Genomic DNA, 12,765 nt, shown 5'->3' with positions numbered 1-12,765 from the left:
TACTTACCCTCCCACGTGAGGGATCCAAGACAGGCTGCCCGGGAGTGTCCGCGCCCCTGGAGAAGCCCGAGCCAGCCCCGAGGGGGAGCTCCATGCTGGCAGAAACCGCTGCTCTGGGGACAGATGAGAGCTCAGTCTTACCGTCACAGCCCAGCGATACACAGACCCAGTGAAGGAGTTACTAGAAACCTCATGCATACACCTTATCTGACTTTCCCTGAGTATCAACTCTCTACTAGCAAGAATTACTTGTTGGTAAAAATATTCCTTACGTATTTTGGATAGTGTTTTGTCTTTTTTTTTCTTCCTCTCTTGGCAACGTTGCATACTTTGCTCAGGGTCACAGCAATAAGGTTCTCCTATTGAACATTCCTCTCTTTATAAGTTGAAATAACAATGCTAAAGGTCTAGGAAGCAACAGAATTTGAAGTTTAAAATCCTCTCTGACTTCTGAAATATCATCCTAAATATTTAACTCTGGGCCCTAACTAAAACATTAGTTACAGAAAATCGAACTTTCAAAAAAAAAACCCAACAAATCCCCAATCCCCAAACTAATGAATAATGTTTGCATAGATAAGTTTCGTGTCTCTAAATAAGTACTATAAATAACAAACGATAAGTAATAAAAGCAGAGAGGGGGAAGGCTAGAGAACAGTGATTAGGAGTCCATCAAATCGGGCCATCTCACATCTGGGTTACATTCATAAAACGCGAATTGTAGCCCCTAGGAAATTATCATCCACAATTGATTGTGTTTGGTCTTTTTCAGTCGTGTTTTTTTTTTTTCTGAAAGTTGCACGTTGCTCATCTGTTTTTATATAAATCTAAAATGTGGTATTTGTCCCATATGTACATGTGGTAAAGTGATCAAGAAAAGTATTTTCAGTACTAAACACCCCCTGCCCCCTTTTAAAGGAAACCCCGAATGTAGTAAATTCATGCTAATTGGGAACTCTATGAAGGGGTTAAAACATTACCCGTTACAAGTCGGGTGGTCGTTAGAAATGTTACCCAAATAAAAGCCAGAAACAGGAAGCCAAAAAGCAGGTCCCTACGGCAGGCATGTGTCTTAAATGATATCATTTGTCAAGTTTCCAGCGTCTTGTGGTGGGGAACGCAAAAAGAAGGTCTGTGTTGTACTGAGGACATTACACCCTCATTAGCCAGAATGTTCCTTAAGTACATAACGCAGGATTTTCATTTTAATAAGCAGCAGCTACTTGTCACTGCACTTTCATTAGATAAATACTGAATGTAATACTAATGACCATTTACAGAGGCTCTATCCTACTCTGGAGAAACTGTATTCAGATGAGATCATATAATAACAATGTATAGGGCATATCAAGCAAAACTTCATGTCATTTCTTTGTGAACTATTCCCTAAAAAATTTTTTTTTAAATGCTGACCATATTTACTAGCAGGAGTCATCGTCAAAGAGACCCGAAAAGACACTGTTGGCATTTTTTTTTTTTTTTTTGCATGCAAAACAAATGTGAAGGAATATAGCACTTGCTTTTTTAGAAGTCACAACGGAATGGCAAGGAATGGCTTCTCAAAGTCAAACCCCTCCATCTGCCCAGCCGGAGACCTCAAGGCTGAGGTGCAGAGAAGGCCACCCTGAGAACCGAGAAATAACTCATCCCCCAGCATCGCTCAGCCCCAGCCCTGTCTCTAACACGAAGACTGACAATTGCCCTGAATTACGGAGGTACGTTCTGTGATATGTAATACAGTTCAGGAAGGGGTGCTCAGCGCGTCGCACCATTTCACCTTCCATTACAGGCTCGTCCTGAACGATAATCCCCGAAGATGAAACGGATACTGAACTATGACCCTCAATTTACAAATCATTTTTCAGAAGAATAAGAAAAAAAAAAGTTTAAACATATTTTCGGCATTATCTGAATGGGCGGGATCTTTCATGCTTGTTTTCTAAGAATAAATGAAAACAGCATGCACTGTAGTTCCTGAGTTTGGGGAAAGTGAGCACGAGGTTTTCAGATTATATTTTATTTTAGACTTGGGTGTTTGAAAAAAAAATTTTTTTTTTTTTTTACATCGCTGAATTTCGTCTATTCCTTCAAAACATCATAAATTTCTATTCTGTAGCTTAAGGGACCCATCAGTTCAAATGCCGGCCTTTCATCTTTATTACCCTCCCATTAAAATGAAAGAAACCGGGACGCACTGCAGTTTGGAGGCAGCAGTTCAGCTGGTGGGGTCCTTGCTCCTGGAGCCTCCGTGGGGGGAGAGGGGCGGCCCAGTTCAGAGGGTGCACAGCTATCTGCGTGGGGAGCAACAGATACCCCGTGAAATCGCGTTCACCTCCGTGGACGGCACAGTTGGATCGCAGTGTCCGCCCGTGGCCGGTCACTTCCTGGGCACTGAGCATTCCCAGAACCTGTCTGTCCCCTGCCCCGTGTGTGCAGGCGCTGCTGAAGGCGGGCGGAGAAGTCTCCTTCGTGTGGCCGGAGCTGCTGGGTCGGAAAGGGACAGGTGACCCCCAGCGCCACGCTGGGCCGCTCCTCTCGCACCCTGCGCCGGCACCCCCTGCCCTAACGAGGACACAAAGAGCCGCGCATCCGGCCGCCCCCGTTCTTCATAACTCACAGACGTCCCAGTGGTGATCGTCCCCAGTGCTATCTGTCTTCAGTGCAGTTGTGACACCGCGGCACGATCCATAATTTGGCGGCTATTTACCGTGACATCTCCCTTCAGCGCAGCCATAACATTCAGTGAAGCCATTATTCGGTCCCATTTACCATATAAATTGTATTGTTGTGCATGCATGCTAGCAGCTACGTCAGGCACCTGAAAATGAGTAAATCTTGTAAAACAGATACTAACCGCTATTCAGCGGTGGGATTTCCTCGCCCCTCAAGATGGGAGGAGAGAAAAATTAAATACGGTCACCAAGTTTCCTGGAGCATCTTTAATTGCGTTCCTATTTATGGAGCAGGTTAGGGACGCTGAAACCCAGGGCTTTGAAAAATAATCGGGTGGGCTCTGCCGCCCACCAGAGAGGCACGGTGGGATTTCGAACGTGCTGGAGGCTGCAGCCTGCCGTGGCGAGCTGAAGGTGAGGAGGTAGGCGGATGGGCTGCCCCCGATTCCCCAGACGGGGCTTGCCACGTGCCTCTCAAGTGTGACCCCGGGGCAGTGGGCCGTAGAGACGAGGAGCCGCTCATTCCCACACAGCGCGTGGGGAAGTAAAATGGGGACACGGGGACAGTGTTACGTGCCACATGCACGAGCCTGTTTCCAAGAGCAGAGAGAAAACACACCGTGTCCGAAAGTCTGAAACATGAAGCGAATGTCTTGTTATTATTTCAGATTGCGTCAGGCCCTCCTCTGCACAGCGCTGTCTGATAGAGCCTGCTTCAGGCAGAGGAGGGATGCTGTTATTAATCTCTGGCTGTATGCCTAGAGACTGCTTCCCCTTTGTTAGGCAGACCCTCCCCGTGGATGTGGACGCAGCACAGCCGCTCCCTTCCCGGGGCAGGTACGGAGTTTTTAAAGCACCCCCCATCTCTGTAGTATCCCTTCCTGAAGCCTGCTTTTGTCTTACCGGTTTTCAACACTAATTTGCTTCTTAAGGGCAGAGACAAACTTTGGGCTCCACACAGGCCTCACTGGGATAATCGTGCATAAAGCATTAAATAATAGACACTTTTAAAAAAATAGGTCTGTGTTCAAATAGTCATTTTTCTAATGACCTAACAGAATCAAGGTTTTGGGAGAATTCCTCTCAATTTCTATTTAGATAGTTGGTAATTTATAGAAAAGGCAGGGAGGGCCATTTCCTGGGAATATGGACTCTGAAAATATACGGCAGCCTTTCTGGTCTCTCTCTCATTTATTTACTGCTCATTAGCCTGAGACCAAACTTTCCCAAAGTAAAGAACTTGCGGACTCTTTTCAAGACCGATTTTAAAATCTCATCAAGCTGAAGACATACTGATTTGATCAGATCTTGCATCAGGAATTGATTTAATTCTCTGGAACAATAAAATCTGGAATGAGACGGTCCATGACCAAAGAATTGAATATAACGGTTTTACCTCTGAGCCATCAAATGAAGTTTTTATTAGCATTTTTTTCAAGGGAGGGGCAAAAACCAAGAGAGAGAGAGAGAGAGAGAGAAAAGAAAGAAAGAGAAACTTATTCATTAACTCCTGACTTTTGTTTAAGAAATATCATACCCATTAGCCATCTACAAATAACTTGATTTGAGTAATTCTGAGGAGTAAAGTGCCCATGTTCTTTCTCCTTGGATTTATGTCATTGTTCTGTTTTTAGAGCTTACTGTTGACAGAGCGAGGTAATTCAACTACAATTTTTCCAGTGTTTTTTCCCAGGTACATATAATCAACAGCCCGGAATACAGACTCCAGGCCAATAAACCTGCCCTCTGCAGACCGATCTCCAAGGTCCACCTCGCAGATCAGGTCTCCAGCCGCGTACATCTTAAGCAAGTGGTCCATGGCTGCTTGATACTTAGAAAGGGAATGGTTCAAGAAGAAGCCGCGGACACTGGCAGATTTCTTTAGCAGTTTGGCCGGTAATGTCCCTGCTTTCACAGGAGAAAGGCCAGTAGGAGTCTGGTAGCCAGAGACGAAGCCAATGACTATCAGACGCCCCTTGACGGCCAAGGCATCCAGGGCCAAGTCGAACATGGCGCCCCCGACGGATTCGTAGACCACATCCACACCTTTGGGGTACTCCTGCTTCAAGACAGTGCTCACAGGCTCGGTCTTATAGTTGATGGGACGATCACAGCCAATGGATTTCAGAAAAGCGGATTTTTTATCGGAAGAGCAGGTGCCAATTACATGGCACTTGGCCTTCTTTGCAAGCTGCACAGCAAACTGGCCTGTCCCCCCAGCTGCCGCCGTCACCAAAACTTTTGTCCCTTCCGACAGCCCTCCAAGCTCATTCAGGCTGATGTATGCAGTGGTAGCACTTACTGGCAGGGAGACATACTCAGGCTGCACGGAGGCCACGGGAGCTGCAGCTCGGGCAGGCACCACTGTGTACTCAGCGAAGGAGCCGGGGGCCATGTAAGCCACCGCTTGGCCAACGGCGTAGCTGGCACTGGCTGACAGGCCTAAGGCTACCACCTCTCCCACACCTTCAAAACCTACATCAAAGGGGGTCTTGACTGAAGGGTCATATCGGCCCGCGGAATAGTTGATGTCAGATGCATTGACACCGACAAATCTAGAAGAAAACAAACACACAGACAGACACATTAAGATGTTCTCCTCACTGAGGCCTTGATATCCACTTAGAAAAAACTCCTCTGATTCCAGTGACTGTGGACTGGTGGCTAAGCTATCTATCCTAGTAAGAGTCCAGAAAAAATAAAAATTAAAAAAAAAAAATCACTCCTGATACTCAGTTGAAAAAGAGAAATTAAACAAATATTTGCAGTCCGAGTTTTGGTATATTTGATTTTTTAAATCAGGGCAGGGGAACACTCCGTAGCCCCTGAAGCCCCAAGTTGTTTATGTCACACGCTATTTACTTCCCTCCCTTTCTTTCAAAGGCGAAATACAGCATTAAAAAAAAAAATAAAGTCAGGAAGCCCTCTTATATGTAAACTCCACTGGAGCTATGAGTCGGAAATTAATTGGCCTCTTAACAAACATGTTAAAAAAACAACAGTGAGATAAAATATATTCAAAGAAGTAGACTTGCATTGATTCTGGCAACAATTTAACACTTCGGATAATAACAGTAATGACAATGATATTATTGAAGACTGACGCAGTGTGCAAGGTCATCGGCTGTTACGCGTTACCGCGGGGTTGTTTAAAACACGGTTAGGGTGGCCGCAGCAAATTTTCTTTCTGATGTAACTATGTCCAGCATGAAAATATGCATTTTGATTAATTGAACAAAAATTGTCTCATAAGGGTAGGGAGTTTTATGGAACATTCAACATCTTACAGTTCTTTTCAGATGAAAAGGAAAGCAAATCGTCACTATATTTTTCCTCAACAAGAAGCAGAGACATAACTTGATTAATACCAGATGATTATTTTCACTTTGGTATCCAGAGTCAATTTAATTGCGAGGTCGGTATTTTTACCAGCCTTTTTTCATCTCGGTAAACCTCATAACAAAAATATCCTGATACCTAAGGAAAAAAAAAAGCTGTCTACTAAAAAATGTCAGGAGGTGGCTTAGACACATAATGGAGGACCCTAAAAATGTCATTTCCACCTGTAATGAAATGAAAAGACTGTGGTATCTGGTGGCACAAGGAAAGCTGGTAAGTCGGTCATTTTAAAATAATTCACTTTTAATTTAACTTAATAAACCAAAACTACCCTGTGCAAGGACCCACTCCCACCATGTTATAGACAACACTTTGTACTTATAAATGCTCCCTTATGATTATGCCCCCTATATCTACAATACTGAAAGCTGCCGGCATACTGTAGAAAGCAGCAAGCAGGAAACCATTTCTCTGGGGCACGTCAAACTGCTTTCGGAAGTTAGCACACCACGCAGCCTCAAGAACACACTGCAGAATTCCAGAGCCATCCATGATAACGTGATAATGAAAAGTGGGAAAAATGATTTTTGCTGCTTTTTCATTTGGGATTTAATACCAAGATGCTTGCATTCTGTTTGGGGACTGCCCCCACCCCCACCCCCTTTCCTTTAAATTTACATCATTCTGAAGGCTGGGTCTTTTCAAAAGGGGCCAGCTTCGTCAGAGCCGCCTCTGGACTTCAGAGAAGGCAGCCAGGGCAGAGCCCGGCTGGGGAGTCTCGCCTCCCGCCCGGCTGTAGGCGGTAAAGCCCGGACCCGGGAGGGGTCCTCCGGCTGGAAGCCTCCGCGGTTTGCTCCAGAGGTGGTGGACTGAGGCCCAACCGCCAGCTCTGGTCTCCGGGCCCACAATTAACCCTTCCCGTGCCTTTCTCCCCTCCTGTGTCAGTCCTCCCTGGAGAGGCCCTCTTCTGCGGGGCACCCCTGCCTTGGGCTCAGAGGGACGTCCCCGCGGAGGCTGGGCCCTGGGGTCCTCCCCACCTCTAAGGACTGCGCCTGGGGGGGGGCTGCTGGAGGAAAAGGCTCCCCCACCTTCCCTCTGTGGTCTGCCACTTCCCAGAGCGAGGTGACAAGACCAAGCAGGGCCCACGCGGAAGAAAAGTGGAGGGGAGAGGGCACCGGCGCGGGAGGGGGGAGGACGGCCCCGGGGAGGTGGGAGTGGGCGCTGCTGGGAGCTGGGGTGCGTGCAGCTGACCAGCGGCTGCTTAAGTTTACCTCGGCGCGCCCCTTCCCGGTTGCAGACAGCCCTGCGTCTCCCCTGCAGCACCCTCGGCGCGCCCGGCCAGCCCGAGGGCCCCAGAAATCCTTCTGCAACGGTCTCCCCTCGGAAGTGCCGGCCTCCGCTGACTGCCCACCCTCCCGTCCAGGCCTCTCCACCGCCACCACTGACTGGCTCCATCAAGGACTGGGACTCCCGGAGCGGGCTGGGTCCGAGCCCAGCTGGCGGGCGCTGGGGAGGAGGGGCCTCCACCCAGGCCTGAGACCGTGACCTCGGCCTCCCTGAGCCCGGCGGGGGTCAGGTGGGCAAGCGTTGTCAGCACTGCCCCAGGGGCAGTCAAGCTCTTGGTTGGGGGGCGGGGAGGTGTCCCAAGCGCAGGGCACGCTGGAGCGCCTCGGCCCCAGCACTGGGGCCTGGGGCAGCCAGACCGTGACCTTGGCCTCCCGTGCACCCCCGTTTTTCGTGTCTCCCCTCCCCCCCTTCCCCGTCCTGCCGCCTTCTAAACTGCTTGTGTCTTAGGTGAAGGAGTCTCGGGCTGGTGGCGACAGCCCTCAGCTCCTCTGCTCGGCGCGCCTTGCCCACTCCCCCGTGGGTCTCCCGGCCCGCCCGGCACGGCCCCCGCCTCCCCCGACCCCGGCTCTGACGCCCTGCGGCCGCCGCAGCGGGTGGGGATCCGCCGCTGCCCGCACGCCGCCTTGATCCTTACCTGGGGCTGCGTGGCGGTCGGGAGCCCGCGCCTTCCGCTCCTCCAGAAACAAGTTCAAGAGCGGCCGGCGCAGTGGGAAAGGGGGCCCGGGTCGGGGAGCAGGGGACAGGAAGGGGAAGCGAGCGAGAAAAAGAAAGGAAAGACGGGCTTGGTAGAATGCCTGCGTTTCGAGACTCTCCTTGTACCCTCTTTAATTTAAAATATATGCTCTTAGTAAGTGCAGGGTTCTAGCCATCAGACCGGAGGATCCTAAAATCGAGGAACCCCAGGAAAAAGAATGGGACTGGGGTGGGCTTTCCCCAAATATATATCCTTCGAGAGGTGCCCGGTTTATTTATACTAAAGAGTGCTGAACCCCTTCGTCGTGCTTATGATGAAACGGGCAGTCCTGCAGAAGGAGGGAAACGCTTTCTTTGAACAAAAACAAAACGTGAAGTCCGGAGCCTTCAATATTAGGAGACAAACAAAGTCGCCCAGATCAGATTTTCTTAAAAAGAAAGAAAGAAAGAAGGAAGGAAAGAGAAGAAAGAAGAGAAAAAAGAAAAGAAAAAAATTGAAGAAAAGGAAGAAAAATAAATAAAAGAAAATCTCGGCCTGAGGAGTCAGCAGAAATGCTGTTACCCTCCCGTGAGCAACAAACCGTTTATCAAAAACGCCTTCCCCATCCCCCACCCCGCTCTTTGCCATTCCTATAAACTCTTTGCTCCATTATCTTACACTTGAGCAGAAAATCGTTAGAAATATTTGGAAACGAAATCATGTGTCACTATCCTTCGAAAAAAAGCTAAAAATCGCACGCAAGCTGACTTAACCGGAGGGTGCCTTTCTTCCTTCTCTTCTTGAGGGCTGGGCATTGGGAGGGAATGTGAAGTTGTCCGACGATGTATGAAAGTGAGAAGTGGATAAAGGAACATCAATTACACGTTCTGCAGGGCTTTTAAGCACCCCTCTCACAGTTTTCCTAAATGGAATAAACTTCATTATCCTAAATCCACGACTGGCTTAAAAGCACGTCCCTCTCCGTGAATACAGAATTTCTATTTTCTGTTAAGATGGGATGAGATGTGCAAATATTCAGCTGAAAGGAAAAGTCAGGCAGCACACAGAAAAAAATCTCCAAACACCTTTCCGGACAAGTGAATGTATGCCTATGTCATTCATTTCAGAGCAGATTTTTATTACGATAAAAGTGAAAAGCGCTTGCATGAAATTTTTACGCAATTAACACTGTTGTGGAGGAGGTTTGGTCTAGGATTAAAATGAACTAACCTGCAGCAAACAGACTTGCAGTCTGCTCTTTAAAAAAAAATCTGTACAATTCCAACTCCCCGGACACTATTTGCCGAATATAAAGGATCTCTTTCCAATTTGGGGATAGAAGCAGATTTTACACAGTAGGGAAAGGGGATACAAAGATTTCACCTCCTCTCAACATGCAGAAAACTGGCTCATTCTCCTTCCGACACGGGCTTCACCGTAGAAGTTAGAGGTCAAGTTGTACATATAAATACACTACTTGTGTTAAAGGACTCTCTCGGCATATGTGGGGGAAAAGACAGGCATGGATTCTAAGCAAACCAAGCTGAGGAGTTCCAACTGTAGGAGAGCTGGCGCTCCAGAATCCTGACCACCCAATTCAGGGACCATCCCCGGTGACCTGGCGCAGGGGGCACCTGGGCACTGTTGGGGAAGAAGAAGGCTAGAGGGGACGGTGAGGGAGCAGGGAGAGGAGCCAGAGGAGGGGAGGACAACCCGAGGACCTGATGTACTTTCACAGGTAGAGAAGCCATGGACCCGGTGCTGCCCAGCGGGAGCAGCTCCTCGGACAGCGCTGGCGGGTGGTCCCAGTCCGCGCCGGGGCAGCTGGTCCTCCTTTAACTTCACACCTTCTTCTGCCAGCTCCGCTCAGTCGCCCCCTCCCCCGCTGCACACCCGGTATCTGAATGGGATTTTATTTAAGCAGTGCTGTGTGTTTTTACATCAGTGCTCACAGTCAGTAGTGTACGTGGTCAGAAAAATTACGAGAAAAGAAAACAGCCCGTGTCAAACTTTTTGCTTGTTAAAGGCTGAGCTTTTCAGCCTGCTTCTCATCTCAACTTCCAGCAAATCACTCATGTGTCTTGTGTGTTCTGCGTGTGTTCCTTCTTCTTAACTTAGTAGGAAGCAAGTCCTTATCTCAACAGCTTTAGCGCTTAATCCCATAATGAAACAATCCTTTGCAGCCCTGTTTCCACCCACGAGAACTTTTAGGACACACACATGTACCTTTAAGGCACTCTGCACCCCGCCCCGGCCAGCTTCCACTCAGTCCCACTCTTGGCTCCCTCAATTTTTACGTTTCCAACAGGTTTCCAGAAGTTTTCCATCAGGACCAGAATTATTCAATTTTGCAGTCTTTGGAAGGCTGATCTGAATCTCTAAAATAAGCGGATTAAACGCTGCATCAAGCCACTCGGGTAGGGTACACTTTGCCTTTCACGCCTTGCAGGAGTCTTACAGTACTTTCCAAGAAACAATTTACAACATAGTTACACTCACACCTCACTCCTTCCTTCCCTCGCAGGAAACATACAACACTGTAACCCCTCGCCCGCGCCAGAGCAGGCGGGCGAGTCCTGCTCTAACGTAGGGGACCGAGGAATGGCGAACGCCCTGGCTGTAAGTCAGCAGCTAGGGGACCCAGCGAACAGAGAGCAGAGGGCACGGCTCCTACAGAGTGAGGTCCCTTTCCTTCCGCGCTTCACCAGCTACTAAAGATTAGTGAGCTGCAGACACCGTCAGGAGGGAGTGTGGAGGTGGAAGAGGCGATCAGAAGGTAGGGAAACCCAGCCGAGTACCACCCAGGGGTCTGCAAAACGCGCAGGCAAATGCAGCGGTGCCCCCACCCCGGCCCTGACCCAGCCGCCCCGGACGCGCCACGAGCCTGTCGGTAGGCTCTGGGGCACAGACAACAGCCATACAGCACTGACAACACGCAGACGACACCGGCGAGGTGCACACCAACGCACCCAACGACAGGGCTCCGCCATTGCGAGGCGGCCGCCAACCTGGAGCGCACAGGAAAAGCCAGCCGGGTCCTCGGCCTCCTTCCTCCAAAGCACGTTACCTAAACGTCGCAGTTTGTGTCCAGCCCGTTCCCGGTCCACACTAAAGATTATGGGAACGCAGGAGCCGTGGGTGCGCGCGGGTGGGCCGGGCGGGGAGCCTCCCCTTCTGGGTCCCGTCGGTTTTATTTCGGGAGCGGGAGGGGGAGGAGGGAGGGCTGGGGGAGGGGAGGGGAATCCCAAATTAAAATAACCCTCAGTTATGAGGACGTTCGGTGGCATCGGGTATTCACACCAGCAACAGTCACGTTACGTTCGCCTTCGCCAGATGGCGGCGGGTTCAACTTCCCGGAATCTCGCAAAGTCAGGCTGTGCGCCCGAGCGCTCGCCGGAGTGCGGGGACGCAGGCGGGCCCGGGACAGCCGGGAAGCGGCGCAGAGCGGGCCGGGGCCCGGCCGGAGCCCGGCCGGGGCGGGGGGCGCGCGCCGGGCTCACCGGTTCCGGACGAGGAGGTCTCCGTCCCCGGGGAGAGGCACCGGGCAGTCCCGGAGCAGGGTGACGGCCTCGCGGAAGTTGGGGCTCAGCCGGGTCACCACCAGCTTCTGCATGGCGCGGGGGATGTTGGAGCCCTGGAAGTCCAGGAAGTGGCGGGCGTACGACATGTCCACGATGGCTCTGGCCCCGGCGGACGCCAGCCGCAGCATGGCCCGCGCCTCTGCCCGCTTTCTGCGCCGCCGCGGGCCGGGGTCGCGCCCAGCCCGGGCCGCTCGACTCGGCTTGGCTCCGAGCGGGCGGGCGGAGCAGGCGGGTCCGCCCCTCCTCCGGCCCGCGTGCTCCCCTCCACTCCCCCCCCTTCCCCACAAGGACTGGCTCCCGCTCCCCCCCCTCCCCGCCGCGCGCAGCGCCCGCAGTCCGCACGGCCCCCGTGGTCCTCGGACGCGCCACCCCCGGGGTCCCGGCCTGGGGATCGCTGCCACCCCGGCCGCTGCTCCTTTAATCTTTTTGTTTTGGTTTGAATCTGCTCGGCGCAGACTGGCCGAGGATCCTCTCCGCCCTCCCCCTTTCTGCCGGCGTCCGGGAGGCACCGGATATCCCCACCCTCCCCGCGCTCTAAAAGCCGGATTTGACTCCTCCAAAAGGGTGAGGGGGGCGACGAGGGGAGCCGCGCGTCCCGCGATCGCCGCGGCCCCGAGCCGGCGGCAGCCCGGGGCGTCCTCGGAGCGGCGCGTCGCCCGGCGGCCGGCGCAGGCACCTCCCCTTCCCGTGCGAAGCGTTCACTTCCTTGCAAGGTGGTACGAATCAACCCCGAGCGCGGCCGGGGCGGCGGGGCACGGCCGGGGGCCCCCGAGCCGCGCGGGGAACCCCCGCCACCAGTGCACGCGCACAAGGACCGAACGCGAGGCGGGGGCGCCCAGAGCACCCTGCGCCCCGGACTCCTGGCCCCCCATTCCCGGAACGCCTCGCCTGCGCCTTCTGCCCTAAGCCTGTCTGTCCCAAGCAAGTTGCACGAACTGAGCCATTTTATTTATTTTGGCCTAGATTTCGTGTTTTTCCACGAATGTTTTAAGTAGCCTCTACAAGACTGTTACAGGTTTCCCATTGGGGAAGAACACATATATTGGAGACTCGAGGGCCAAATTCTCTGATCATATAAGCATTTAAACTTCTGGGTGGGGTGCCTGCCGAAGGACCTCACTGAATTGGAGACGTTGCAATTATGTATGAAGAC

The 12,765-nt window shown here is 51.5% G+C and overlaps 1 protein-coding gene across 3 annotated transcripts; it reads right to left on the bottom strand.

The window, feature by feature from the left end:
- Positions 1–4,069: 4,069 nt before the first annotated feature.
- PTGR3 (prostaglandin reductase 3) lies at positions 4,070–11,857 on the bottom strand. Of its 3 annotated transcripts, none has more exons than XM_080821677.1 (2): positions 11,532–11,857; positions 4,070–5,227 (listed from the first exon to the last, which is right to left on the bottom strand). In XM_080821677.1, the coding sequence occupies exons 1-2, from the start codon at positions 11,738–11,740 to the stop codon at positions 4,303–4,305; spliced, it is 1,134 nt and encodes a 377-aa protein (XP_080677803.1). In that variant the 5' UTR covers positions 11,741–11,857; the 3' UTR covers positions 4,070–4,302. The 3 variants fall into 3 exon arrangements, with proteins under 3 accessions (XP_080677803.1, XP_080677804.1, XP_080677805.1); XM_080821678.1 differs by having other exon boundaries at positions 11,001–11,821; XM_080821679.1 differs by lacking the exon at positions 11,532–11,857 and adding an exon at positions 11,099–11,472.
- Between the last annotated feature and the right edge of the window lie 908 nt (positions 11,858–12,765).

This window comes from Martes martes, assembly GCF_963455335.1.
Source record: "Martes martes genome assembly, chromosome: 13".
In the NCBI taxonomy this organism is placed as follows: Eukaryota; Metazoa; Chordata; class Mammalia; order Carnivora; family Mustelidae; genus Martes; species Martes martes.
Note: the sequence above shows the minus strand (reverse complement) of the source record. Positions and strands in the feature narration are given on the sequence as shown.

Coding starts and splice junctions, on each gene's coding strand:
- PTGR3 (XM_080821677.1), bottom strand. CDS start 11,740: ATGCTGCGGCTGGCGTCCGCCGGGGCCAGAGCCATCGTGGACATGTCG. Junction 5,228..11,531: donor GACCTCCTCGTCCGGAACCG/GTGAGCCCGGCG, acceptor GTTTTCTTCTAG/ATTTGTCGGTGTCAATGCAT.